Consider the following 27,950-nt stretch of genomic DNA (forward strand, 5'->3'; position numbering starts at 1 on the left):
TTAGAGAAAATGCCGCATCACTCTTTATTGAACACCAGTGCCAGCACCAGCCTCTTCTCTCTAGTCACAGGGGCACGTGGGCAAGGGGCTCTATCCCCTGGCCGGGAGACAGTGGACGCCTGGCCCCATGACTGTTCTCCTCGGGCCAGCAGCCTCCTGGGTGCTCGGTGCTGCCAGCTCAAGTCTGCTCAAATTCCTGCTCACAGTAGCCTACGCTGATGGGCTCGGCCTGGACCCCTCGCCTGTAAGAGGACACAGAAAATGGCAGGTGAGTAATTCCACCTTGGACCGTGGCAACACCTTCTCCACAATAACCATGAACCCCCTTCCCATTCCAGTGAGTCTCAAAATATTACCGTACTCAAATAACTTGGGAACCTCGCTCCAAGGTTCTCAATGAGGAAACTCCCTTTTTCTATCCTGTAGTTCTCTGCTCCCCAGCCTCCCCCAAACCAGTTACATTAGAAAAGAGGTCAGGGCCTGAGGGGTGTCTGATGCTCTTGGCCCACTCAGATGTCCACTCCTGCTCCTAAGATTCCGTAAGCACAGCAGTGGAGAAGGATTGAGCTGGGATTAAACCCTGTCCTTTTATCTCAGACTCAAGTACTAAGAACGGACCCTTGGAGACCTCCAAGCACACCTCCATTATTATCCAAATAAACATGCTTAGAGACAACAAAACCCCAGCTCAGGGTCACTCAGTGTCTTAGAGCCCAGAGCCTCCTCTGCAGTACACTGTGTTTTGAGGTTATCAAGACCCAGTCAACAGCTGCATGAAGGAGAGAGATGACTGCGTACACAGGCTGTCACACACTGTGGTCAAGGGAGGGGTAGGCATCAGAGCTGGCAGGTTCAATTCCTGCTTCCTACCGACTTTGGACAAAGTACTCAGGAGATATATCGTGCCTAAAATGGGGACAAAATTTTCCCACCCTGTGGGCTGTGATACAAGTTCAATGGGACGGAGCCTGTCAAGAACAGTGCCTGGCACAGTAAGCTTCCCAAAGTTTCTGCTTTTACTCTTTTCTTCTCCGTTTGGGTTCCAAGCCTCAGATCTACTCACAGCCTGCTTACCTCAGCAGCTCACAGCGGAAATGTGACAAACGTTTAAAGGCAAAGTCCATATTGGTCGTCAGGTTGCTGCTCCACAATCTCTCGGCAATAGCACCGGCTCTGGGCCTACAGGAGGGAGCGTGCAGCAGATCAGCCCCTGCATCTTCCTTCCCAGACCAGCTCAGACATGAATGACATCTCATTCCATGCCCACAGCCAGTCAGGGGCTCTCAGGCAGTTCCATGGCTCAGCCCCACCCTCACTACGACCATCCTCCTTAGCATGCAGACAGTGACCCCAAGCTCCTCCTATTCCAAAGACAGAAATAAGGGTAAGCCTTAGAAGCATGGATGACTGAAAAGCTAACTTAATTTGGTACACACAACCATATTTGGGGAAGCTGCTGAGGAAAGGACCTTACTCTCCCTCTCTCAGTACTAGATCCCAAGCAAGTAACCTTGTGTTCTTTATGGTATTTGTGAAGTGGAGACAGTGGCCATTCTCCTTCATACCTAATGCTTATTGGAAGCACACACAGAAGACAGGAGCCTCGAATACAGAAAAGCATCATCTCAATGCCCCTCTGCTCTTGGGCTGAAGGGAGTGAGAATGTGGGGTAGAAGCCCTTCCTCAAGCTGGCCTCACCCCAAAATCCTTACCAGAGCCTGGGGACCAGGTTTGTGCTGTCCACATACTCTCCCCACATACAGGCCTCCCCTCCAATGACCAGATCCTTCTGTTCAGCAGTACCTGAGGGAAAACAACAGACCGTGTGCGCGTGCGTGCGTGCATGCGTGCGTGCATATGTGCGTGTGCGTGTGCATGTGTGTGTGTGTGTGTGTGTGTGTGTGTGTGTGTGTGTGTCACTTTCAACCATTCTTCCAGTGTGGCCTTCTCAGACAGGCCATTTCATTTCCTAAAGTGCCATGTGTTGCCCTGCCTCTCTTAACCTCCACCCTGCACCTCAGCCCAGATGCTGCTCAGTCAAGAGAGTTCCCAGCTCTCACCATGAAATGCCAAGGGCTCCACTTTGTACATGTCCTTCCAGTCAGGGCCATATGTTACACGGTTCAGGTACCAGGGAGCAGAGAGCAGGGCCCGGAAGCCAGCCTTAGTGATCTGTTCCATCTCCTTCATGTACTCTACGGGTACCTCTTCCCGCCATACCTGTATGATTGTGTCTGGCCGAATCTGTCATGGAAGGTCAAAGGGCAATCACGCTATGGAGCTCAGAAGGTTCTTGAGATTCATTCTTATGCAAGACACCCGGGGCCAAGGGGAGTGCACCCCTTGTTTCCTAAGCAGCAAAGGATGCTTCTGTGACTCCAATCACTCATCACACACACCCTTCACAGACTGAGGTGAGGTGTCTCTACTCTGACAGAGCCCCTGACGCTCCCTCCCAGCCCCACTGAAGCTTCCTGTCTCTATGGAAGTGTAATTACTTGTTGAGAGCTGAGGGGAACAGCAGTGGGGTCGAAGCAGGGAAAAAGTAGCCCTGCTCCAGAGGCTCAGAGGATCCAAGCCTATGACTCAGGAGGAAAACAGCACCTAAAGCCTCAGGAACCCCAAGCAGGCACAATCAGATACGAGGTTCTGACTCTAAAACCCCGGTGGTCACACCTCTGTAGCTCTTCTAGAGAGTCAGAGCCATGGCATCCAGTTCTCAGACTGTTCCGGTCCAGGATTGGTCCCTACAGAGTTGGGGAGGGCCAGGGAGATGGAGACAGGGGCGCCTCTTCTCTGCCCCTGGCTCACCTTTACTTTATTATCAAACACTTCCTGCCACACCACATAGCCCTTGTCATAATCAGAGACGATGTCCAGCAGCCTGGAGAGGAGAGGAACATCATCAGCAATGTCACTGTGTATGCCAGCCTCCAGGTGCCGCGCCAGGCCAGCCTAACCCTGACTGGGCATTCCCTGCTCTGGGTCTGTGAGCTGACCGCTCTAAGCCTGAAAGGCTAGGACAAGGGGCCTATGGGGGGCAGGGAGTGACTTTGGTGAGGAAAGCAGACACCATCCCCCACAGGAGATGACTCCCAATGTGCCCCACCCTCCTTCCTTCCTCACGTCTGGATGTAGAAGGACTCCAGCTGCTTGAAGTCAGTAAAGCCCTTTTTCTTCATGAACGTCTGGATATCAGGGTTGGACCTCCTGAGTAGCAGAAAAACAATTTGATCAGTTCTTTCATCATCCTGAAATCACAACTTACAGATTAGTCACCTGGCCTCCTGTAACTGCCCCTTCATCTAAAACATTGACCCCACCAGAGAGCACAAGTCCTCCAGGGAAGGTATGGCCACACAAAGCTGTCACGAGCCACACACACAGGCTGAGAAAGAAAGCAGCCTAGACTTGAAGAGGCTGAAGTCGAAATTCTCCATCCACACCAGGGTCCAGGGCTAAGCAGGCGCTGGCGCACGCTGGCCACCGGCTCCCCTCTCTGTTGCTCCAGCCAGACACCAAGCCTACGTAGGACCTGAGACCTGCTGCACATTCCTGGCCCTACAATGTCTGTGTTTTGCTTCCATGTTCTTCTCATGATGTTCCCAAAAGACAAACAATTTTCTCAGACCCAACTCTGGGGCCTACTTCTCAGAAGCCCTTTGGCTTCTTTTGAGCTCTGTGAGTTAACATTAATTGGGCCTTGTCACTTATTAATCTTGAATTCTGAAATAGACTCATTTATGAGTATGTGTATGTGCACGCATGTGTGCAGGGTCCCACAGGTCCCACAGAGGCCGTAAGAGGACAGATCCCTTGAATCTAGTTCCAGGCATTTGTGAGCTGCCCCATGTGGGTGCTGGGAATCTGAACCCTAGTCCTCTGACAGATCAGCAAGCGCCCTCTAACCTGTACTAGACTCTTCCCCCGCCATTCTCCCAGTCCCTCTCCCCAATCCTCCCACCCCCTTGCTTTGTTTCTACCCTGCAATCCACTCCTCCTCCGTTTCTGTTTAGGAAAGGGCAGGTGTCCCGTGAGTATCAACAAAACACGGCAGATCCAGTAGCAGTAAGACTACCTCCTCGTGTCTGTACTAGACTCTTGAGGAGACTATTTTAAGCCTTCGTAAGTGGGAATTACTTTTCTCTAGCCCCCATTTTTCCAAGACAGTTCTGGGCTCAGAATGAGTATATTCATAAATATCTCAAGGATGTGAGAGAAGAGGAAGAAGGGCCCATGCCAACAGCCTTGCTAGTCACACAGGGCCTCTCTGGGCAGAGACATGGCTCCCTCAGCAGACAGTCCCTAAACAAAAGCAGTAGGGCCGTAGTGCTGACCTCTCTTCTCTGAGTGACCCACCCTCAGGCTGGGGTGTCAAGTCCAAAAGGCTCATACCAGCAGGTGAAGTCAACTTCATCTCCTCCCAGGTGAAGATAAAAGTCCGGGAAGACGGAGCTGATCTCCAAGAAGAATGTGCTCATGAAGTCATAGGTACTGTTGAGACTGGGATTCACGGGTCCAAAGGTGCCAGAGGGATGGGGCCCAGAGTAGCACGGAGTTAATAACCCAGGGACACCTAAGTTAACAGAGAACTCATACAAGTGTTGCAAATACACAGACTCCCGTGTATACTCCTACACATGAGGCCCCTTATGTTATACAGAAGATGACTGTGTTCATCTACACTGAGCACTCAGTACTCACATAACAACTGTTTAGTCACAATCAAATAAATGTATCTCCATCAGATGGAGGCTGGGTACAGGCACATAACTGTTGATGCTGTATACTCTGGTCCTGATACATGTCTTCCAGCATAAATCACCCAGCTCCTCAAGGCTGCTCTTCTCAAGGGCTTTTCAGCAACAACGCAAGGGGAATGGTCACTGCACATAATGACGACCGCTTCAGCTCCCGCTACCCAGTTCCACAGCTCCTGAGGGGTGTCTCCGGCCCGGAAGCTTCTTGCTTGTTGCCGAGGCCAGGCAGCTGCCTTTCTCAACCTTCCTGAGGGTTTCATCTCAAGTCTCACTCTAGGTTCTTGGGTATAGAAGCAAGTGAGTGAGCAGCAGGAGTCGCAGAGTTACCGGTGACCTCTGTAGGCCAGCCCCAATGTCTTCTGCTTTTTTTTCTTTCTGTGTAGCCCTGGCTGTCCTGGAACTTTCTCTGTAGACCAGTTCTGCCTTGAACTCACAGAGCTCCACCTGCCACTGCCTCCCGAGTGCTTGGATTAAAGGTGTGCGCCACCACCGCCCAGCCCCAAATTCTTTCAGAAAAGATTCCACCCTGGAGTCAAACTCCTCAGTATCTACTCTAAGGTCCAAGAAACCTACAGTAGTGTCTGGGAAACATCGTCCCCTTTGGTGAGGGGACAGAATTCTGCCAGGAGAGCACTTATGAGCCTCAGGCTGGAACTGAATGAACTTCAGATCCTTTTGCCTTTGTGGTTTCCCAAGTGTTGGGTTAATAGCTGTATACTGACATGCCTGGCCTCTGCACACATACTTTCGGATGTCTCATGTATGGGTGTTTTGTCTGTACTTGTATCTGCATATCAGATCCTACAGAACGGCTATTACACATGTCTGTGAGCTGCCATGTGGGTGCTGGGAATCGAACCCAGGACTTCTGGAAGAGCAACCAGTTCTTTTAACTGCTGAGCCATTCTCTCTCCAGCCCCATCTGCCCATATTTTAAAGTAAAAATGCCCTCCTCTGCACAAATTAAATACTTCCCAGCAGCTGCCCCAGGCAGGAAGACCCTTGGGCCAGGAGACACTCTTGGAAAGGCATGGGTAGCAGAAGCTAGGGTCTAGCCTGTGCTACTAGGTTCAGTCGGGCCACCCCTTGCTTTGCTGCTGGAAAGAACTTCCTCTGGCAGGAGTTGATACAGAACAGTTTTCCAAGGGCCAAGACCAGGATACGTGACAATGTAAGAGCCAACACCCTGGATCCTCTCTGCGCAGACCCCTCCAACTGCAGCGCTATTCTTACCTGGCCCCCAGGACAACGTGTGGCCAGGAGTGTCAAATTCTGCCACCACACGGATACCTCGAAGCCGTGCATATTCAATGACCTCCTTCACATCCTGTGCTGTATAGATGTGGGTGACAGGGTTGTAGGACCCCTGAAAGACAGAAGGTACTCTTCAGATTCTCATTCCCTGTGGCTATTGGGAGTAGAAGGTATTCAAAACTCCCTCAGAACACCCAGAATTTTAGAACACTTGTCCACAGCCCGTGTGTACTAGGGACTTCTTCAAGGGTCTTTATCATAATTTCTTGATTTGCCTTTTTTTTTTTTTTAGTGTGTGTGCATGTGCACATATGAAAGTCTGAGGTAAACATTAGTTGTGCCCCATACAACTTCTTATTTTCTGAGACAGGGTCTGTGGTGGTTTGAATAAGAACGGCTGCCATAGAGTCATAGATGTTAACGCTTGGTCACTATTAGGTGTGGCCTTGTTGAAGGAATGTGTCACTTGGTGTGGGCTTTGAGGTTTCAGAAGCTTAAGCCAGGGCCAGTGGCTCTCTCTCTTCCAGCTGCCTGTGGATCTGGATGTAGTCCCTCAAGCTCCTTCTCCAGCACCATGTCTGCCTGCATGCTGCCTTGCTTCCTTCCCATCAAGATGACAATGGACTAAACTCTAAACTATAAGCCAGACCCAATTAAATGCTTTTCTTAGTATGAGTTGCCATGATTGCTGGGTAGTGGTGGTGCACGCCTTTAATCTCAGCATTCAGGAGGTAGAGGCAAGTGGATCTCTGAGTTGGAGGCCAAACTAGTCTACAGAGAGAGTTCCAGGACAACCAGGGCTGTTACAGAGAAACTCTGTCTCGAGAATGCCATGGTCATGGTGTCTCTTCACAGCAATAAAACACTGACTAAGACAGGGTCACTCACTTAACCTAAAACTCACCATTAAGCTCCAGGGATCCACCTATGTGGACTCCTCCTCCCCATTCTCCACCCTCACTCAGGTCCTCATGTTGCTCAGTGGACACCTGAGTGACATACCTATCTCCCCAGTGCCACATCTACGGTTTTATCTGAGCATTATAAGGTCAATGAGATAAATAAGAAGGAATTATGCCCGTTTAATAGGACGTATGTAAATAACAACATCAAAAACTGAAACCAAGAGATCTTCTCTCTGAAGGTTTCAAAACAAATTAACGTGCGGACTCGAGGCCTTGGGTTCTGACTCCAAAGCTGCTGTCCTTTGCCTTTGTTGGGTCAGGATGAGAACCTCTGCCCCTGAGGATTTGGAAGCTGGGTTTGGGGAAAGCAAATCATACCTTTCTGGTGAGCTCTGGGAAAGTGAAGCTCTCGTACGGAAAGGAAGAGTCGTCCACCAGGTGCCAGTGGAAGACGTTGAATTTATTGTATGCCATGACATCCTGGAGGTCAGAGCACAGACCATCAGCCCCAAACTGGACAGGCTGCTCTAAATGCAATCGCAAACTCAACCTTCTTTAAGTTCCAGGCATGCATGTACGGGGACTCTAAGTCAGAGCTTCCTGTGAGGGAGCACGTTACAGAGCTCGCCGACATCGCCTCTCTTCCAGATGAATTCTGGCCACGGAGAGGAGAGCTGCGGCCACTGCAGAGCGCTCTTGTCTTTCCAAATCCCCACGTATCTCAGAGCAGCCCTTCCTCCTGCCATCTTCGTTACCTGACGGGGAGGCCTAGCAGGCCGGCTGGGAACTCAGCTGCCCCATAACTTAACTCCCAGAAGCCAAGGGGGACAAAGAAAAAGGCAGCCACATGAGCTGCCTGCACATCAAATTCAGGAGTGTTAGGAACTCCTCCAGCCAAGGCTTTACGATCAACTTTCCTATAATACTGACTTAATTAAATTGCAGTCAGCTCTGCCTGGCAAGAGAAACCAATCCCCCAAAACAGTATAAGCGGCACTGTAACCAAATCACTCTTACCTGGAGTAAACAGTCTTCTACACTTTTCCCAGGGGCTCACAGAATTTATTTATTTATTTATTTTATGTATATGAGTGCTCTATCTGTATGTACACCTTTATGCCAGAAGAGGGCATTGGATCCCACTATAGATGGTTGTAAGCCACCATGCGGTTGCTTGGAATTGAACTCAGGATTTCTGAAAGAGCAGCCAGTGCTCTTAACTGCTGACCCGTCTTTCCAGCCCTAGACATACTCTATTTATTTAGGAATATGACATCTACTATCCCTTGACCCGTTACCCCAGAACCAATGCGTTGAAGGAGGCCGTAAGGTCTGGTTACCAGTGTGTCCAGAATGGTAGACAATGGCAGGTAATGGCGAGATGTATCCAGCAGTATGCCCCGGTGATGGAAGCGGGGAAAGTCTTCAATCTTTGTCTTGTTGATAAAGAACTATGTGGACCAAACATTGAATGCTTCAGTATTCAAAGGGAGCTTATCATGAGAACAGAAGAATGACAGAGACTCTCCCCAAATCCCCAAAAGTCAATGTGGGAATGTTCTCCAAAGTAACTATCCTTTCGCCCTTCCCACCAACCTCTCTGCATCAGAAACCATGAGTAACTTTCCCATGCCAACCAAACACATGCATTCCATATACCACTCAGTCTACACACTCCATTTTGCTGAAGCTAGCAGGTTTATTTTCTTCAAAGCAATGTGGCATCAAGACAATTACTAAATGACCCAAGGGAACCACATTACAGTATCTCCAAACAGATAATTCTATCAACCCTGATCTTTTTCTACACTCCCACTGGGGCAATCTGGAGCCATCAGGACTCCATCTAAAGCAGACAACATGGATTTTGGAGGAAACCTCAGAGCCCTCTTGGAGAGTCCATACTCACTGTTCCCTCAGCTGATTTCCAAACAAGCTGACTGAAAGTCTCCAGACCTGTGGAGAAGGGGGGAGGCAGAGTAAAGACCCAGAGAGTAAAAGCGATGCATCCACTTGGAAAGGGGGACCCCAGTGTGCTGCCCTTCACATCTTCCAGTGAACTGCGAAGAAAGAATCACAACACTGAATTCCAGGAGGCTGGATCCATAACTGGGCCTCTTCTGTGTCTGAGGGGGAGACCCAGCTGCTGGAGGCTGAGGTATGGTAGATGCAACTGCCCTCGAGGGTCTGCCTAGTCACCAACACAGGCTTGGCATCTAGCAAGGCCCAAACACAGATAGATTGAGTTCTGAGTATTACATATTCTCAACAGCTTGGGCCCTACTTCTGGAAACTCAATAGAAGCTCAAAAAAAAAAAAGAAAGAAAAAAAAAGAAAAGAAAGAAAGAGAGAGAGAAAGACAGACAGACAGAAAGAAAGAAAGGAAGGAAGGAAGAAAGAAAGAGAAAAAGAAAAAAAACCCCAGATTTCAAAATAAAAGGCTCCACAAGACCTCAGTGTTAGGCAGAACCTGGTTTAAAGCACATTACTGTGTATTGTTTGGGTTTCTCCCAACTTGGGAGTGGGATCTCAAATGTTCTATGCCCAAAGTCTTGTATCTTTTGTGCAGGAGAGCAGAGGACTGAGAGGTTTGCGTGTTTTTTCTCCAAAGAATACAGACCAGGCATTGGAATAACAAAAACTCAAGAGTGTGCTTGCCTTGGCCCCCAAGAGAGCTAGTATTACAGGCATGAGCCACCACACCTAGCTTCTCTCTTTTTTTTTCTTCTCTCTCTCTCTTTTTCTCTCTCTCTCTCTCTCTTAAAGAGATGGCTGGTCTAGCTATATTGCCCAGAATAACCTTGACCTCCTGGGCTCATGTAATCTTCCTGCTTTAACCCCTTGAATAGCTGGGAGTATCAGCATGCACTCCCAGCATGCCTGGGTTAGCTTTACTTCCTAAAGACTTTGCAATTGTGGAGCGAGTGAGCAGGCCAGTGTCTGTGGCAGGGTCCTCTCCCCAGCTACCCATCTCCACTCTGCTCCAAATGCTAATGCTATGCACAGCTGCATGATGGGGAAACACTCCAACTTCCCTCTTTACTCCCTAAGTGAGTATTCACCATCAGCCCCTTCTCCACCTTCTTACCTCGGAGGGCACCCCAGACGGTCTCGGAGGTGAGTAAACACTGGTCATCATTTATGGTTAAGGTGTCTGAAATGACAAAACTGAAACTGTAGACCAGATATTTTATATTCATCTCTGAATAAACAAGCAAGCAAACAGGACTGAGGATGGCACAGGGGTAAAATGCCTGCAATCACAGGAACCTGGGTTTGGATTTTCAGCATCCCTGTAAAAGCCAGACTCTGAGGCACATGTAACGGATGTGCTAGGGAGTGGGGGAGGCAGGGTGGAGACAAGCAGATCCCAGGAGTTCATTAGCCAGCTAGTTTAGTGAAATGAGGAGCTCTAGGCTCATGAGAGACACTATTTATAAAAAAAAACAACACTAGATGGAGAGTAACTGAGGAGGATACCTGATACCAAGGTCTGGCTTTCATTTGCACACATGCAACATATACCCACATGAACATGTTGCACACAACCACATGAGCAAACATACATCCTTCACACATACAAATGAATAAACAAATCAACAACAGAAAAATAGCGAGGTGGGCACCACACTGGTTCTGCAGGCCTGGCAGATGATACATTTGGTTTACGCTGGGCAGGGTCCTCTGCAAAGCTCCACCCAGCTTGCTGGTTAGTTTCCCCACCAGAATCTTGGGATCCTTCCTATCAGCTTTTAGCTGAGAAGTATGACGCTGACTTAGCAAAGGGAGTGGGGAGGCCTGCAGAGTCCAGCCCAGGAAGCAAGGCCGACAGCCCTTTGCAACCACCTCGCATTGCCTTTTCCTGCAGGTCTCAGTCAGTCAGAATCTGAGAGCGAGCTGAAGACTTGGGTGTTCACACTGGAGACTTCGAAGTCCCTATCTATTGCTTAGGGAAGTGAGTCTCAGGACCAATGACTTAGCTTCACTGTGGTATAAATGACCCTGAATTTCCTCCCCCAGTGTAAGATGTCCTCGAGAAAAACCAGCCAAGTGTCCACATTTCTCTGCCTCCTGAGTGCTGGGATTAAAGGTGTGCGCCACCACACCTAGCTATGTGTCCACATTTCTTAATCAGTCCCCTGCTCAGTCCAGAAGGCAAGTGTCCCATGGGACACTTTCTGTGGCTCTGGACACTTGGTGAGCCCCAGTCCCCAAGGTCAGCAGCAGCAGCAGCAGCAGCAGCAGCAGCTTAGCCCAGGATAGCTGGAGGACAGTCCCAGACAGAGTTTGCTTTGAGGACAGGGAGCAGGGTGGTATACTTACAATTTTCTATTGACTCCAAATTAGGAAACTCGTTACATTCAGCTGTGATGACCGCGACAACCAGAACGTTCTTCCCCAACATTGGCTGTTTCCCTGTGAAGACAGGAAGCTCAGTAGGCTGACCTGCCCCCAGAGCAGCAGGGTAAAGCACAGCTCTCCAGTCAGGTCCTTAGCTCTCAAAGGGAAAGGAGGACAGGGCATTCACCCTTGGCACTGGCCCTGCGTGGTCCCGTTTAGCCGTCAGTCTGCCTGTGTTCCCCCCCACACCCGCAGTGTGCTCGATCCCAAGATCCCAATAATGGTTTCTCATGAGAGACAGCTTCAGAGCACCTCAGTGGGCAGCACCGGCTGAGTGGCAGGCTCTGTGACTGCTTAGAAGCTACAAAGCAAATCAGCTATGTTGTAGGACTCATTAACATTTTTGCCAACACCCCCCCACAAATCATTTTTCCATGAGCAATTTATTTGTTTATTTTGAAACAGAATCTTGCTATGTAGCCCTAGCTGGCTCTGAACTTGCTACATAGACCAGGCTGGTCCCAAACTTGTGGCAATCCTCTTGCCTCTCTGCCTCCCAAGGTCAGGGATTATATTATAGCTATCAAGCTCCCACACCTAAGGTCCATATCCAGATTTGTTTTTCAGGAAGGGGAGGTCTACACTTGGCTGCATGGCCTTATCTCATTGGAGACTCGTACACTGCATGTAGTACCTACTCTTCAAAGCTCCAGGCAAAGGAGTTCCCATTTTGTTAAAGTCCACGAGGTGAGGAGCAGATGGGACAGGAGTCAGGAGGTCGTTCCCTCCCCCCCAAGAGTGGGCCTCAGGGAAGGCTAGTGGTCATCAGCCCATCCTGCTTCCTTCTCTTCTTTCCCCAGGTTCTCTAGGGTAAATCTCTGCTCTCCAAGGCAAAAGCCACCCTGCGTGAGTCAACATACTCTGTAATGATGTTCTATAGACCCCAGACCATGCAGACAAAAATGCCAAAGACAAAATTCTAAGCATTTCTCTCCTTATTTTCCAACCTTCTCTGTGAATTTTAGGGTGATCTGATTTTGTTGTTGTTGCTGTTTTATTTTGTGAGATAAGCTGTTGCTCAGGCTGACCTCAAACTTGCAGCAATCCTCCTGCCTCAGTCTCTTGAGTGCTACGATTTCAGGGATGCACCACCATATCTAGCTTGCAAGGTGGTCGGATTTTACTGCCTTAAGTGGGATCGAATGAACTCTCTCGGTTCTTTTCTGGAGCTGTATAATACGCCACTGACCCCACAACACCCACAAATGACAAAGTCAGGGACAGGGTGGCTTGGCAGAAGGCAGGGCGGGTCTTCAGAACCGGACTGCATCCCAAATGTCACCCATCTCCGAGCAGAAGGGACCCAAGTGCCTCAAGCCATGTGAAGAAAGCCAGACAAGAGATGCTAGGCCCCACCCTAGGCCTACATCTCAGTCTGCAGGATGCCAAGCAGCCAGTCAGGAAAGGAGTTCCCCCCACCCCACCCGCAGCCAGAGCCAAACAGATCTCTCACCTCACACTAAGTACCCTGTATCCCCACCCCACTAATTCCTACCTAAACCCCTTAGGGAAAGAAATTGACTCAGACCTATCATTGCAACTCCATTCTTCAGAGTCTGTAGTGTCTTCCTAAGCTTTCTAACCGAAGGAGATACCTCTCTAAACACATGCCTGCAAATCCCCCAATGGAGTCAGGTGAAGAAAACTGACCGAGCAGTTAGTTCTCTGTGAACCACACCTCACCTGTCTCCTTGAGACATTCACCCTCTCATGTCACATGCCGAATGTGACGTCAGGGCTCCTCAGACTGTGTCCTGACAGTCAACCCAACACAGGAAAGGTCCTGGCTTCCCTACCATCCTCTTGGCCCTCAGTCTGCCAAATGAGAAGTCACAAGTCACCCACATTTAATTGCTATGGTCATTGTCCTGATGGTAAAATGGAGGCGAGCTGCAAACGACAGGCTTGTCTGAGCCACCACTTGGAAGCAGGAAAATTTCCATTTTTTATTAAATGTCATTTTCATTTCTCTAAACACACACACACACACACACACACACACACACACACACACACACATCACACACATTTGCTGTCTATAGTCTGGGCAAGGGGAATGTGTCACAGACTCCTTTGGAGACCCCATAAGCAGGAAAGCACTTTTTACCCTCAGAACAATGTCCCTCAGATGAGGGTTCCTTCTCCAGTTCCAAACTGCTGCCTGCCTCCAATCTTGTGGAGACGAACCCTAGCACCCCCACTGCCTGGCTTTGGGATGATACAGAAGTCAGTTCAGAGGCCCATATTAGACAAGCTCCTGGAGGGAAGGTCTGGGGGAGGTGGCAGACCAGGAGGGGCACTGGATCATCTGAAAGGATGTAAACACTGTATCATCGCTGTGGTTTTCCGCCTCCATGTTGCCACTGTGCCAGGCTCTGAAGAGAGCCGGAAACAGGCAGGAACCAGTACGGCCGCCTCTACACTCACCAACACTCCTGGAACTGAGAACTGAGGTGTGGGAGGCCTGGTATGGCAAAGAGCCTGCTCAGTCAGTAAACATCTGGGCACGTGTGCCACGTGGTCAGCTGGGAGAGCAGGAAGAGTAGGGTGCTCAGGCCTAGGGCTGGGCAAGCTGAGCAGGTCTAGGGTTTCCACTTCCCTGTAAACAATGGCAAGGTGGGACCACATCCCTACCAGGACCTCATGACTGCAGATGGACAAAGTTCTCCAGGGCCTCCTTCGTGTCCTCCTCCTATCTCGCTCAGCATCCTGCTTTCATCAGTTTACATGAAATGTCCTCTTCTCTGGGTTCACAGAAGTTGGTATCCTTTTCTAACTAAAGAACTAATTGAAAAAGTAAGGCGGTCCAAAGGCATCTAGGTATTAAATTCTAAGCATCGTTTTCATCCTTCCTCAGTCCTCTCGCTGCCAGGCTGTCACTTCTGCAAAACCTTTACAGTGCACCGCTGCCTGGTCACCAGGCACGGCATTCTGAGAACAAGGCCCTTCTCACTGCACACGTCCCACAGACGAAGTTCTCGGGACTCCACTCCACAGCTCCTCCATTTCCTGTCTGGATGTCCTCTCCCATCCCGCTTCCTTCCTTGCTGGCTAGTTATGCAGGTATAACCTCAACAATATTCTCAATAGCTTGTCTGTCACACCCAATGAGCAAAATCCTCAATCCTGACCAACTTAACATCCGCCAGCTGTGCCTCAACCCTGTGTCCTGGGCGGGGATGGGAGGGTGGGAGGGTGGGGGGGTGGTGTCGGGGTGGGGAGACAGAACAGCAGGACCGTGTAGATGGCTCAATGCTGAAGTCCTTGATGTACAAGCATGAGGAACGTGTTCAGATCCCCACCATGCACCTAAAACCCAGGAGCAGCAGTGCACACCTATGGTCACGGGCCTGGGAGGCAGCCATAGGAGAATGCTGGAGGTTGACCAGCCAGTCTGGCCCAACCAGTGAGTTCTAGAATCAATGGGACCCTGTCTAAAAATAGGAGAGCAACTGCAGAAGACACCTGACATCAACCTTGGGCCTCTAAAGCACATGAATATGCACACATATACGAATGCACACACATACATATACCACACACACCAGAGAAAAGAATCCGAGAAAGGTGTCCTCTGTGGTCCCCTCCGATTCTCTCTAACATCTATTTCAAGCTTGTGCTCAAGTCTATAACTTGGTCCCATCTCCCTACTTTCAGCAGATTGAGAACTCCCATCCACCTTATCGCAGGACACCTGCAACACCGCACCTGCCCTCCCTTCCTCTCCTCACAGGACACCTGCAACACCGCACCTGCCCTCCCTTCCTCTCCTCACAGGACACCTGCAACACCACACCTGCCCTTCCCTCCTCTCCTCACAGGACACCTGCAACACCGCACCTGCCCTCCCTCTCCTCACAGGACACTTGCAACACCACACCTGCCCTTCCTCTCCTCACAGGACACCTGCAACACCACACCTGCCCTCCCTTCCTCTCCTCACAGGACACTTGCAACACCACACCTGCCCTCCCTCCCTCTCCTCACAGGACACCTGCAACACCACACCTGCCCTCCCCCTCTCCTCACAGGACACCTGCAACACCACACCTGCCCTCCTCCTCTCCTCACAGGACACCTGCAACACCGCACCTGCCCTCCCTCTCCTCACAGGACACCTGCAACACCGCACCTGCCCTCCCTTCCTCTCCTCACAGGACACCTGCAACACCGCACCTGCCCTCCCTCTCCTCACAGGACACCTGCAACACCACACCTGCCCTCCCTCTCCTCACAGGACACTTGCAACACCACACCTGCCCTCCCTCCCTCTCCTCACAGGACACCTGCAACACCACACCTGCCTTCCTTCCTCTCCTCACAGGACACCTGCAACACCGCACCTGCCCTCCCTCTCCTCACAGGACACCTGCAACACCGCACCTGCCTTCCCTTCCTCTCCTCACAGGACACCTGCAACACCACACCTGCCCTCCCTCCCTCTCCTCACAGGACACCTGCAACACCACACCTGCCCTCCCTTCCTCTCCCCCTCGATGGAAGGTTTCCCTTCACCTGCACTCTGGATCTCCCCTCAGGCTCCTCTTGTATAAACTATCCTCCCGACCAAGTCTTCAGGTGATTTCTTTCCACTCTTTCCCACCAGCTTTGAAGTTCTGGCCATCTTCCAGGTCTCAAGTGCACATCATCTCAAAGACCCACTCTTTCTCTGGCTTTCCTGCCTTAGAGAAACTGCAGAGGAAAGGCAGACTGGGTGCTTGGGACTGGACCCCAAAGACAGGCAGATTGGAGCTTAAAAACCTGTAAGGCCTTGGGTAGGTTATTCACTGAGTTGTGGTTTCTCGTCTGTAAAATGGGGTTGTGACACCATCTACCTTATCTGTTAGATAAGAGGAAGTAAATAAGTTAACACTGTCAAGTGCTTAGCTTGGTATCTGGCACATGGTAAACACTCAGACAGCTGGACCTGGCTAGTCTTCTCTTTGTAGACACTTCCTCACACTCCATCTCCTCTACACGCAACTGTGACCTAGCTTCCCTCAACACACTCCTCTGAAAACGGCTTCACCAAAATTCTGTGGTTCTGTAACTAAGTTCACGGGACCCTTTCCAGTTCACTCATTTACTCATTCATTCATTCAATAAGTTATTTATGGAGGGCCTATTAAGTGCTAGGAATACAGCGGCGATCAAAATGAGTAAAAATCCCTGGTGTCAGAGAGTCAGTGTTCTGGAGATGGCTCTTCTTTCAGGCTGGTCAAACATCCCGACACTGAAACAAAGCTCGCTCAGCTTGGCTCTGGTAGCACGAGCTTTTTAATCCCAGCACTCGGGAGGCAGAGAGAGGTGAACCTCTGTGAACTCAAGGCCAGCTTGATCTATGTAGTAGGTTCCATGCTATTCAGGGCCACACAGAGACCCTGTCTCAAAACAGAAACAAACCTTCCCTTGACTTAGGGGGCTCTGCTCTCCTGGTCTCCTACATTCTTGAACACGACCCTCCTTTTCTACGCCAGCCTTCTCTCTTCCTCCTCTCACAGTCTCCTTGGACAACAACATCTGCTTCCACAGTAAGCGCATGACTTCCAAATCTATTTTCCAAGCCAGCTCCTTTTGTGGAGCTGTACAACTGGGCACCTCTGGCGTCTTCAATGCAAAAGTGAACTCTTTACTTCTCTTGGCTAATCCTGTCTCTCGCTTTGATCATATTCAAGCGTTAACCATTGTCCTAAGCACTGAGGTTTCAACAGTTTTAAAAAAAGATTCAATTAAGTCTTATAATTACAAAACTCATCATTAACTTAGCATTGTGCCACTTTCCCACCCTCACTGGCCAGAGCCTCACTCAGTTCAGCCAGTTGTAGTTTCTCTCCGAGATGACTGTAAAAACCATCCAGGTGGTCCCTCCCACCTCCACATAGTCCTCATTGCAACTGGCTGTCTCCTGGGATCTCTTAGTATGAATATCCCTGTGTTAAACCTCCCAATGGGACCAGGGATGTAACTGGAGGACAGAACACTTGCCCAGCATCGTAACGATCATAAAGCCCAAGGTTCGAACCTCAGCACCAAAAACAAAACAAAAAAAACATCTTCTAGTATAACGGTGTCCCAAGGTTTTCAGGTGATGCCCAGAAGCCACCGGAGACCTTCAGGCTCATTTTCTCTCTCACTATTTGGGAATTCTCATTACAATGAAGTGAACTCTTTCCAGAGCCTTGGAACTGTCCTGTCTTCTCCATTCTTTTCTCATCACAGATTGCTTCTTCCAACTGAAACAAACTTGGCATTTCTTCCACACTTGTTTGGCTAAGAAAAAGCTCTGGTTTTCCTTTTATAAAGCTGTTTTGACCATTCCCCCCACCCTTTCCTAAGAGAGCTCCCTATGTGATCATGGAGTACGCAAACATTTTTCATAACACTTATCTTAATATAAGCTGTCTATCTCCTCACCTAGGCTGTGAGCTCCTCAACAGCAGGGACCAATCTGTGTCTTTGTATTCCCAGTGCCTGATACACGGCAGCCATTCAATAAGTGTTTGCTGAAAAAATGAATGATGCTAGAATTAAAATATGCACATTTAATGCTATGGATGCATAATGGCTGTGCTACACGACAGTCAGGCAAACAGTTAACCTAGCAATTCTTTTACACACCCGAGTCTGTTTTTTTCTGAAATCTTAAGGCTGGGGTGAAGGTTGCTAAGAAGATACCCAGGCTTATACAAAGTGCCTTTTCAGACATGCTCTGAAGGACGCTGGGGGTGTAAATCCAAAGCTTTAGGTCCTTCTACTTCTCTGGAAGGGAAAATTTGCTACTTTTAGGGCACCTGGAAACTATAAATCTTTACCTTAGTGCAAAACCACCTCCCCCTCCACCCAGCTCACTCCTCCCCAAATCAAAGCATCCCCGTCTGCCATGCACTAGATACAAAACCCTAGCAAGGCAAAGAAAACGTATGGGGTTGTGTTATAAAGTGGCATCTGGTTTGGCCTCTGGGTTGGAAACTAGGAAAAGTCAAGCCCTTGAGGACACCTTCCCACTCTTTAAAGCCTACCCTGCCCCCATAGGCTCTGGTATTCTCTTAAACTGTGACAAGGTTTGTTCCATGACCTCTTTCTCCTCCCCCTCCCCGCTTTCACTCATCACACTCTGGCCTTCCCTGACTAAGATGCGTCAGGGGCTGTTATAGGTGCTGGGGCATTTAAAAAGAAAAACCTGCCCTAGGGTCCCTGCCACGAGGAGCTCACAGTTTAGCGGGAGAGATAAACAATTACTAATCCCTGAGATGATTTATGGCAGACAGCATAAATGGTCCCTCCAGACAGGGAAGAACACTTCGCACCGGAAGAACCTCCTGCATGTGATCTGGAACCATGCTGTGTTTGCACAGAGGTCATCAACAGCATGGGACACACAGGTATGACTAGGGTAGACAGGGATGTGAGATTTATTTTGTATATATGAGCATTTTGCCTGCAGGTATGTCTATAGCATGTGCATGCCTGGTGCACATGGAGGTTAGAAGAGGGTGTTTCATCCCCTGGATCACAGATGGTTATGAGGCACTACAGGGTGCTGGGGACCAAACCTGGGTCCTCTGCAGGAGCAATAAGCAGTCTCTCCAACAATCCCCCACCCCTCCACCCTCTTATGCCCCAACCAATGGCAGTCTCAGAAGACAATTGCCCTGAGGCTGGGGTCTCTCCTTGATGCTGATCTCGAACAGGATGTTTCAAGATTTTTCACCCTCCAGACACTACTAACCCTTATTCTCCCACCCACTGATAATATGAATATTTATAAGTACTTATTCCCATCCTATCTTTTGTTGTAAAAACCAGTTAGCTTTTTTCTTTTTCTCCATACTTTAAAAATCTGATCTGTCCCTTCCAATGCCATCACTATCAGAAAAAGAACATCGCCCCACAATCCTCAATCCCAGGGAGAAATCTGGTTAACAATTTCACAGTTCCATTAAAACAAAAATAAAATAAAAGAACACCAAAATCAGTCCTAGTTTATATCAGATTATGACATTTTTCCATTTATCGAAAATTTGCAAATCTTTAAATATCAATGAGAAATCCACCATTGTTATTTGTAAATATTGAATGAATCCCATTGACGGAATAATCCTTAACTTATCTAACTCTTATTTATGACATTTGATGTTTCTAAATTTCAACCCACCCCACCCCACCCCTAGACAGGATTCCTATCTGTTAACATCCCTGGCTGTCCTGGAACTCACTTGTAGCCCAGGCTGGCCTCAACTCACAGAGATCCGCCTGGCTCTGCCTCCCGAGTGCTGGGATTAAAGGTGTGCGCCGCCACTGCTCAGCGCAAAACAATTTCTTAAGGGACAGGAACACTAAGCCAATGATACTAAAATTTTTGGTTATGATACTTTCAAAATATTGTATTTATTTATAACCCAAACGCACAGATGTGGGCCTATTATCAAAATTCTTTCAACATTAGCCTATCTCAATTCTATTTCTGCTCGCTGGTTTAAAAAACAAGGGCTGGAGAAATAAATGTCTCAGTGGTTAAGAACGAGCTTGCTGCTCTTCCAGAGGATCTGAGTTCAGTTCCCAGCACCCGTATGGAGTGACTCACAGCTAACTCCAGATCCACGGGATGCGATGCCCTCTTCTGGACTCTGTAAGGATCCTCACACACATCACAGACACACACACAGACACACACTTTAAGAAAGGAACATTCAAACAAAACAAAAGCACAGCTACAATTAGCATTTTCTCAATAACAACTAAATTTAAGCATTGTTTGCAATCACTAGCCATAGTCTTTGTATGTCATTTAATAATTTTACTTTTTTTTTTTTTTAAATTTGAGTTCTCATATGTAGCCAAGGATGGCCTTGAATTTGCTATGTGCTGAGGCTAGCTTTGAACTCCTAATCTTCTTGCCTCTACCTCCCAAGTCCTGGAATTAACAGTCGTGTACCACCACGCCTGGCTAGTTAATTTTCTTTTATGGACGATATATGGAGCTCTCTCTAGCTCTTAACCTAGCCTTCTTCATTTACTTAAGCCCGGAGCTCTGCCCGTTTCAGGCAAGTGCTCCGCCAGGGCACTGCCCAAGGACCTGATGTTATCTTTTTAAGATGCAAGAATTTGGTCTACTTTGTCCACTTTTTCCTCTTAGGATGTTTTTGGGTTTTGATGTTTTGAAACATGGGTCTCATTGCAGCCCAGGCTGATTTCAGACTTGGGTAATCAATCCTCTTGCCTCTGCGGCCTGAGTGTGGGTTACAGCTACATGTCCCTCTTGTTCTTTATCTTACAGTTCCTTTTCATTTCCATATAATCAAATACGGTAGTTTTTTCCTTTATGTTTTTTTCCCATTGCTTAGAAGTGCCTAGGATTGCAAATCCCCTCTAATACTTTTATTTTAGAGATTTTGATCTTTAGATCTTTATCTACCTGGTATTTATGTTGGGCAAGAGATACAGATTTTACTTTTTCCAAATGGATATCTAATCATCCTTATAGATTTACTGATGGATTAGCTCTTCACTGTCAACCAGGATCATGTCTTTAACATATATTAAGTCCCCAAATGAACTCTTTTTTTTTTTTGTTGTTGTTGTTGTTTTTTCAGACAGGGTTTCTCTGTGTAGCCCTGGCTGTCCTGGAATTTTTTCTAGACCAGGCTGGCCTCAAACTCAAGAGATTATTCACCTGTCTCTGCCTCCCCAGTGTGGGGAATAAATTCGTGCACCACCATACCTGGTTTTCCACAAGAACTCTTGATGGTCATCTTCTTGGCAATTTTATGGTCAAAGAATATAAGCCCCTCTGGCTCATCATCCTACATCCCCATTCCTATAAAGGTTATTTCCTTTTCTCCACAACTCACCGGCATGCACATCGTCCACCTTTGCAAACCCTATCACGGCTACTTAACTCCCAATACCATTATTTCTTCTCATTCCCTCCCTAACTGAAGCCCTCTTCTTTCCAGAACACCACCACCTCCCCTGCAACCAGTTCTGACACGAAGTGTCTTCTCTCCTCCTGGAGTTGAGACCTGGCGCTTCTTCTAGGCTCAGCTTCCATGCTGATCTGCTGTGGCTCATGCCATCTTGCTGTAGAATCTGGAGTCTCTCACAGCCCTCTGCAATTTCCTAGTCACTTTGGTATTTACACCTCACGCCCTTGAGTCTTGTGATTGTCAGATGATCTGGACACTCAGGAGGAAGAACTAGCCCACGTTCTGGCTTAGTAGTTTTCCAGTAATATCAATAACACCCTCCTCCTCATCCAGCCTCCAGTCACCTGCTGAATCTTCCTGTCTCTGGAAATAGCCAAACTCATCTCCCAAGCTTTATTACCACACAACTGGCGGTCTGCTCAGAAACCTCTTACTGGACACATCCAAAATCAGACTTAGTCGTCCGTGTGCCCCTCCCCCCGCCACGCCCCCTTTCAATTCCTTCTCTTTTCACTCCTTAGCACTTCAGCACTTCCTTTTTTCTTCCTCTATCTTTGTGAATCGGCAACAACATGTAAGTGAAAATGAATATTCATGTCCCCGAATCACAAATGGGAGTCATCTCGAGCACTGTAGCCCAACTCCATCCAGGCCCATCTCTGAAGTCTCTGGGCAGTCCAGAGAGGCCATGGCCCTGCAGCCATCAATCCAGTCCAGCTACTGTTATCACCAACAACCACAACGACCGCCTTCCCTGCCTGAGTCTCACTGCCACCAACGCCCCATGCAGCCAGCTTGGCCAGTGCCACTTGTGCAACAGCCCTGTCTGGCCTTCCTCCAGTGCTCCTGCCTTTCAGTGCTCACTAGGAGGCTTCGAGGCTCTCGTCAGAACTTGCTGACCTACCTGAGATTTGTGCACATCAACCACACTGACCTTGAGTTTCCTGAATAAGGCTCACTGGCTTCTTACCTGGAGGGAGGCCCTTTCCACAGGCTGTTCTCCAAGGTGGAATACCTCCCATCACCAACTCCTACTTTCTTTTTTTTTTTTTTTTTTTTTTTTCGAGACAGGGTTTCTCTGTGTAGCTTTGCGCCTTTCCTGGAACTCACTTTAGCCCAGGCTGCCTCGAACTCACAAGATCACCTGCCTCTGCCTCCCAAGTGCTGGGAATAAAGGCGTGCGCCACCACCGCCCGGCTCAACTCCTACTTTCTTACTGATCAAACAACACCCGAGAAAAGCCTTTCAAACTGCACGTTGCCCACCATCCTTAACTTAGGTCATGTGTTCTTCTGTATTCTCAAATCATTTGCACTTCAAATCTCAGAGAAAAAAAATACTGTATGTTTATAGTCTCACTTTCAAGGACTGTAATTTTTTTTCCCTCCCAGCTGGCCTCAAATTTACTCTGGCTGAGGATGACCTTGAACTTGTGATCCTCCTGCCTCCACCTACTGAGTATTGGGATTATGTGTGCCACCACACCCACTTTACGTGGGGGAGGGATCAAACCCAGGGCTTTGTGCATGCTTAGCAAGCACTCTACTATCAGCTACATCCCCAGGCCATGAGTGTAAATTATTTGGGGATGAGAGCTGTTTGACTAACATAGTCTTTAGACTTAGCACTATTAACTAATTATGGTTGATTAATAAGCACTAATTGCATTAAAGATGGAAGGAAGGAGTGTGGCTAGAAACACTTCTGGAAAACGACAAATGGAGGCGAGAAAAAAAAAAAAACATTCCTGACCTGAATGGTAATGAAAAGGAATTAGGTGTCAGAAGTTACTACTTGAAGTCACTAAGCTGTGATCAGAGCTTACTTTTCCCAGAGGCCAACAGTTTTTAAGTGACTAATTGTCCTGACAAAGATCTTTATGAGCACTGCAGAATGCAGCGAAGGAGGAAATCTTGGGAGGCAGACAGATCTAGATGGAATCTTCTACCACAGCCATGCACTGTTTAACACTGACCCTCATGCTGCCCTCCAGGCTCAGTTCTGAAAACAGAACGAAGCACCCCACAGAACTGGCTGACGTGACATCTTAAGTGCCCCAGCCATTCACACAGGCTGGCTTCCTTCCCCTTTCCACTGCCCTTCACTAAGTCAGTTTTGCCACAGCAAACCTCCCTGTGTAGCGATTACCCAGAGGAGTCCTGGGGTGGGTGCCTTAGAGTGTAACAACCACTTTTCAAGGGCTTCCTCCACCGTGTGACGGCACACATGGCGAAGTCTGACAACTTCAACAGACAAAAGGCCGTGGACTTGAACTCTGTTTGCTCAGCCTAGGCTTGCTAAAGGAGCACTGTGCTCTGAGCACATCACTGTGAAGTCAAGGTGGAACGGTAGGGAGGTAGGGAGGTAGGGAGGTAGCTCTGCAGGCCGCAGGAAAACGTAATGGAATTCAGCTACTATCACAAAGGCTACTACTTGGAAGAGTCAAGGACTTCTCCAAAGGTCAAGCCATGGCTTAAGGAGTCTTGGTGATACTTTAGCTTTTGTATATTAGCTGGTTCCTAAAATGATTTTCTTGTGTGCTTCCAAGAACTCCTAACAGTGTATTTATCTAAAATGCCTGTCAAACATCCAAGGCCAAACAAAACAACACCTGTCTCCTAGGTCAGGCGGACAGCTTTATTTCTTGTGCAATTTAGGGTGAGACCCTTCTTCCTTACAACCTTATTAATAGACTCCTAATTTCTTACCTAACCACTTCTAGGAATGTAGATTGAGCACATAAATTCCCTTCTTGATATACTAACCGATCATTAGCTCTCTATTGACCTCCTCCTTTACCATTCCCATTTTGGGTTGCAAAAGAAAGCCTGAGGTCACTGCTTGAAAAAAATTCTTACCTGCCTTTATGACCCCGTAAGAATTCAAGCCTGGTGACCTTGCTCGGCCAGAGGATTGCTATTGCTTGGGTTTATAACTGGATTCCTGACAGATGTGGGGAGAAGTGAGAGAATAAGGAGATAAAAAGAAATAAAAAAAACTAGAAACTGAGACGAACAAAAAAAAAAAAAAAAAAAAAAAAAAAAAAAAAAAAAAAAAAAAAAAAAAAAAAAAAGAAAAAAAAAAAAAAAAAAAAAAAAAAAAAAAAGAAGAAAAAAATAGTGGATAACTAGATCAGAAAAGAAAAAAAGATAAAAGATGAAGAAAAAAAGAGAAAAAAAAAAAAAAAAAAAAAAAAAAAAAAAAAAAAAAAAAAAAAATCACAAAAAAAAACAGCTGGTGTACTTCTTAGACCTGGGGGGGAGGGGGGAATGTCTCATTGAGCATTGGGGTAAGAGCATCATATAATTTTACAGTACTGCGAGCGCGAGCTTACCTCCTGACAAACAAAAAAAAAAAAAAAAAAAAAAAAAAAAAAAAAAAAAAAAAAAAAAAAAAAAAAAAAAAAAAAAAAAAAAAAAAAAAAAAAAAAAAAAAAAAAAAGAACATGAACAAAAAAACTCTTTACATATGGACACACTTCCCGTCCACACACCCAACTGATTCTTGTGAGCTGCTCTGGTTGTCAACAGCTCCACAGTGGTGGGAGAAAGCTCTCCTAATCAGACTGGTTAAACACTTCTTTATTTATTTAGAGACAACATCTCACTAAGTAGACTGGCTGGCTTGGACCACACTATACAAACCAGGCTGGCCTAAAACACACAGACATCTGCCTGCCTCTGTCTCCTGGGTGCTGAGATTAAAGCATGTGCTACAATTCCTGGCATTTAGTTTAAACATTTTCTTGAGGGTGAGGGAAATCAAAATCTCTGACTTTTAACAATCGAAAAACATGCCCAAGCATGAGACCATGTACCCAAGACAATGAACAGGTTCGGCTGGTCAACCCGCCCATGCCCTCCCTACTTTGGTCTGGAATAAAGTATAGAGTAAGGAATGGGAAAGAAGGCATCTCAGGGTCATCTCTGTTTTTTTCCTCTTTAATTAATTTTTTCTCCTTCAGTATTCTGTTGAGGGTCAGACCCAGAAATTTGTACATGTGAGTAATCTACTGCTGAGCAGCAGCTTCAACTCCATCTTACTTCAAAATCAAGTCCTCCCCACTATTATACCCTCCTTCAGAGAGTGCAATGCCATTCACAGCTATTTTTATTGTTTTATTAACTCCTGAATGGCTCCAAGTGCTGAAGATAGAAAACCAACCTACTCGCGCGCGCGCGCGCGCACACACACACACACACACACACACACACACACACACACGGGGTGGGGGCGGGGGGGGGGTGGGGGCGGGGGTGGGGGTGGAAGGGTGGGGTGGCATTAGGAAGTAGCAAGTCTGGAAATTAGGTTCCTAAGCATTCCTTGGATGAGTAATGAATATATCTTGTTTCATATTCCAGATCCTCCGAAGCATACAGCCTTCACGCACAATATCCAAAAGGTAGGAAGAGCAAGTCTAGCTCAGAGAAACAAGACTCAAAGATGTCATACACTAGGCCCAAAGTAGCCATACACACACTAGGAAGCTGAGCTTCTCAGGTGCGGAATTCGCCAGGATTATTGTGAAAGCACTATGGTTTAGGTAGTAAGGAAAGCCACCCAGCTTGTTGAAGACTATGGGCAAAACTAACCCACCGCCCCCAGAGTTCAAAATGAAATATATAGTAGAGAAATGTATACTTTTGGCCCTCATCCAAATACAGTTGGTCCTAGTACCTACCTCCTCTCCAAAGACATTTTCATTATTATTTTCATTATGTACCACTCCATTCTCCACATACCCCACTATAAATGGCATCATAAAACTTTCTTCCTCTTTGAAAACAGTAAACTTAGAGGTCTCCTCCAAGAGTATGCCGTCAGGAGAGTTCGTTTGCTTGCTTTGAAATAGGGTCTCTGTCAGCCCCAAATGGTCTAAAATTCATCATGCAGCTAGAGATGACCTTGAACTCTTGATCTTCCTGGCTCTACTTCCCAAGGTTTTATGAGATGCAGGGTACTCTCCAAACTGAGTAGCACCCCCAGTCCTAGAGTGGAGAGTCCCAATCTTTACTCCTTCCCAGCCTGACTGCCTGCACCCAGCTCTTTCCTTCTGTGTTTCCAAGATGCATTTTGCATTTCTAATTCTGTGACAAGAGCAGCCTGAGCTGAGACTACAAATCGGGATGATAAATCCTGCAGGGCTGTGTGTCTGGGAGGGTGCTTCTAGAGACAGTTTTAACTCAGGAGGAAAGACCCAACCTAACTGAGGATGGCATGGTCTTAGGTTACGGGCTGAAGGAAGCGGGAAAATGGAGAAGTCTTCTTTTCTTTGCTCCTTGGCTGTTGCGCAACGTGACAAGTTGCCTCAAGCTCAGGCTCTCGTGATGGACCACTTCCTCCGATGGTGAGCCATAATAAAGCCTTTTTTTTTTTTTTGGTCACAGCCATGAGAGGAGTAAAGAACAGTCTTTTAATACAACAGAACCAACAAGCTCGCTAAACCCACTGCGATACAGGGGCAGTTAGGGAAGGAATGGCCCATGTGGCTTACTAACCGTCTTTTGTTTGCTACCCAGGGGTGAACAAATCACATACTGACACTGGCTGCAGAGGAACCAGTTATCTACCTTACTTTCATTCTAGAACACGGGGCTGGGGAAGGGGCCAGCTTGCTCTGCTTAGCCGCTAAGTACCCAGGGCCGACATGGACAGGCACTCCAACACGGCTCCGTTCCACCCCTTGCCACTCCCCACGTCCACCAGTTTATCAGCGTCAGGCCCTACACTTTCGGTTTGGTCCCAAGCCTCTGGGTCAAGTGGCCTCTGCCTGGTCCCTGGGAGCTCACTGCCTTGTGTCCTACGATTTCTCTCACAACTGAAACATGTACTAACCAACTCATGTGCCAGATACACGCTGAGCTCCACTATGCAGCCCTGGCCACTGCCTCACAGGGACCCAGTACCACCTGAGCATGACCTAAAGAATCATCTTAAATGTCGATTGGCCACGTATTTTCAATACTTTGACAGTCTGATTGAACCATGGTCTTTCCTACAGCAGGCATTTTAAAAAATGAAAACCTACAGCTCAAGAGAAAGATTCTGGATAAACTGAAACCCTCAGAAGTCAGATTAATAAAGGGGTGAATGGAGAGGGGGCTCGGCCAGGGAGGCTGTGTAGTCGGCTGGAGAAAAAGGAAGGGGAGAGGGGGCGTGGGAGGGGACTGGCTGGGCTGGGCAGAAGCCCAGGGGGAGAAGGTCTGACAGCCGGGCCGGGGCTGATCCACGGAAGGCCGCTCCTTCGGACGGAAGAAGGGGCTGTGACTCACTTGCGAAGTTGGGTCGGGGCCAAGAGCCGGAACCGAAGAGCAGGTTTCGGTAGCGTCGAAAGGCCTCGTCGAGGACGACGCAACCCGCCTGCGCGGCCGAACCGGCATGGTACCGGAACTGGAAGTTGTTGGGGTACAGCGTGTAGCGCCGGTGGTAGGTTTGGATGTACTGGGGCCAGGGCCACACCGCCGTGGCCGAGCAAGCCAGCGCCGCCGCCAGCAGCAGCGAAACCCAGAGCCTGCAGCCTGCCATGGCCCACCGGCGAGCTCCCTCCCAGCAGGCTGAGCCCACGTTAGGCCCCGGTCAGGTGAGCGGCGCCCGCGTGACAATCGAAGGGTCACGTGGGCGCGCGGGAAGCTGGGCTCGATCCCGGCGATCGTTAGGCCACCGATCCTGCAGCTCTGGGCCTGCTGGGCAGTGATGGAGCAGTC

The 27,950-nt window shown here is 48.2% G+C and overlaps 1 protein-coding gene across 2 annotated transcripts; it reads right to left on the reverse strand.

The window, feature by feature from the left end:
- On the reverse strand, nucleotides 1–27,950 carry Hexa (hexosaminidase subunit alpha). 2 transcript variants are annotated; one of them, XM_028892497.2, is made up of 14 exons: nucleotides 27,519–27,950; nucleotides 11,243–11,335; nucleotides 10,008–10,073; nucleotides 8,829–8,875; nucleotides 8,260–8,370; nucleotides 7,298–7,399; nucleotides 5,994–6,126; nucleotides 4,396–4,576; nucleotides 3,127–3,210; nucleotides 2,812–2,884; nucleotides 2,061–2,244; nucleotides 1,713–1,803; nucleotides 1,075–1,179; nucleotides 1–242 (listed from the first exon to the last, which is right to left on the reverse strand). In XM_028892497.2, exons 1-14 carry the CDS (start codon nucleotides 27,769–27,771, stop codon nucleotides 179–181), a joined length of 1,587 nt encoding a protein of 528 aa, XP_028748330.1. In that variant the 5' UTR covers nucleotides 27,772–27,950; the 3' UTR covers nucleotides 1–178. The 2 variants fall into 2 exon arrangements, with proteins under 2 accessions (XP_028748330.1, XP_028748331.1); XM_028892498.2 differs by lacking the exon at nucleotides 27,519–27,950 and adding an exon at nucleotides 17,735–17,755.

Source organism: Peromyscus leucopus, chromosome 7, assembly GCF_004664715.2.
Source record: "Peromyscus leucopus breed LL Stock chromosome 7, UCI_PerLeu_2.1, whole genome shotgun sequence".
Taxonomy (NCBI): Eukaryota; Metazoa; Chordata; class Mammalia; order Rodentia; family Cricetidae; genus Peromyscus; species Peromyscus leucopus.

Bases quoted from the DNA above. Each gene is read 5' to 3' on its own strand.
- Hexa (XM_028892497.2), bottom strand. From the start codon at position 27,771: ATGGCAGGCTGCAGGCTCTGGGTTTCGCTGCTGCTGGCGGCGGCGCTG. The intron at 3,211-4,395 runs GTATGAGCCTTT...TCTGCTACTCAG, and splicing joins GAAGTTGACTTCACCTGCTG to GAGGTCCAACCCTGATATCC. The intron at 2,245-2,811 runs GTGAGCCAGGGG...CTTCCATGACAG, and splicing joins TGTTTGATAATAAAGTAAAG to ATTCGGCCAGACACAATCAT.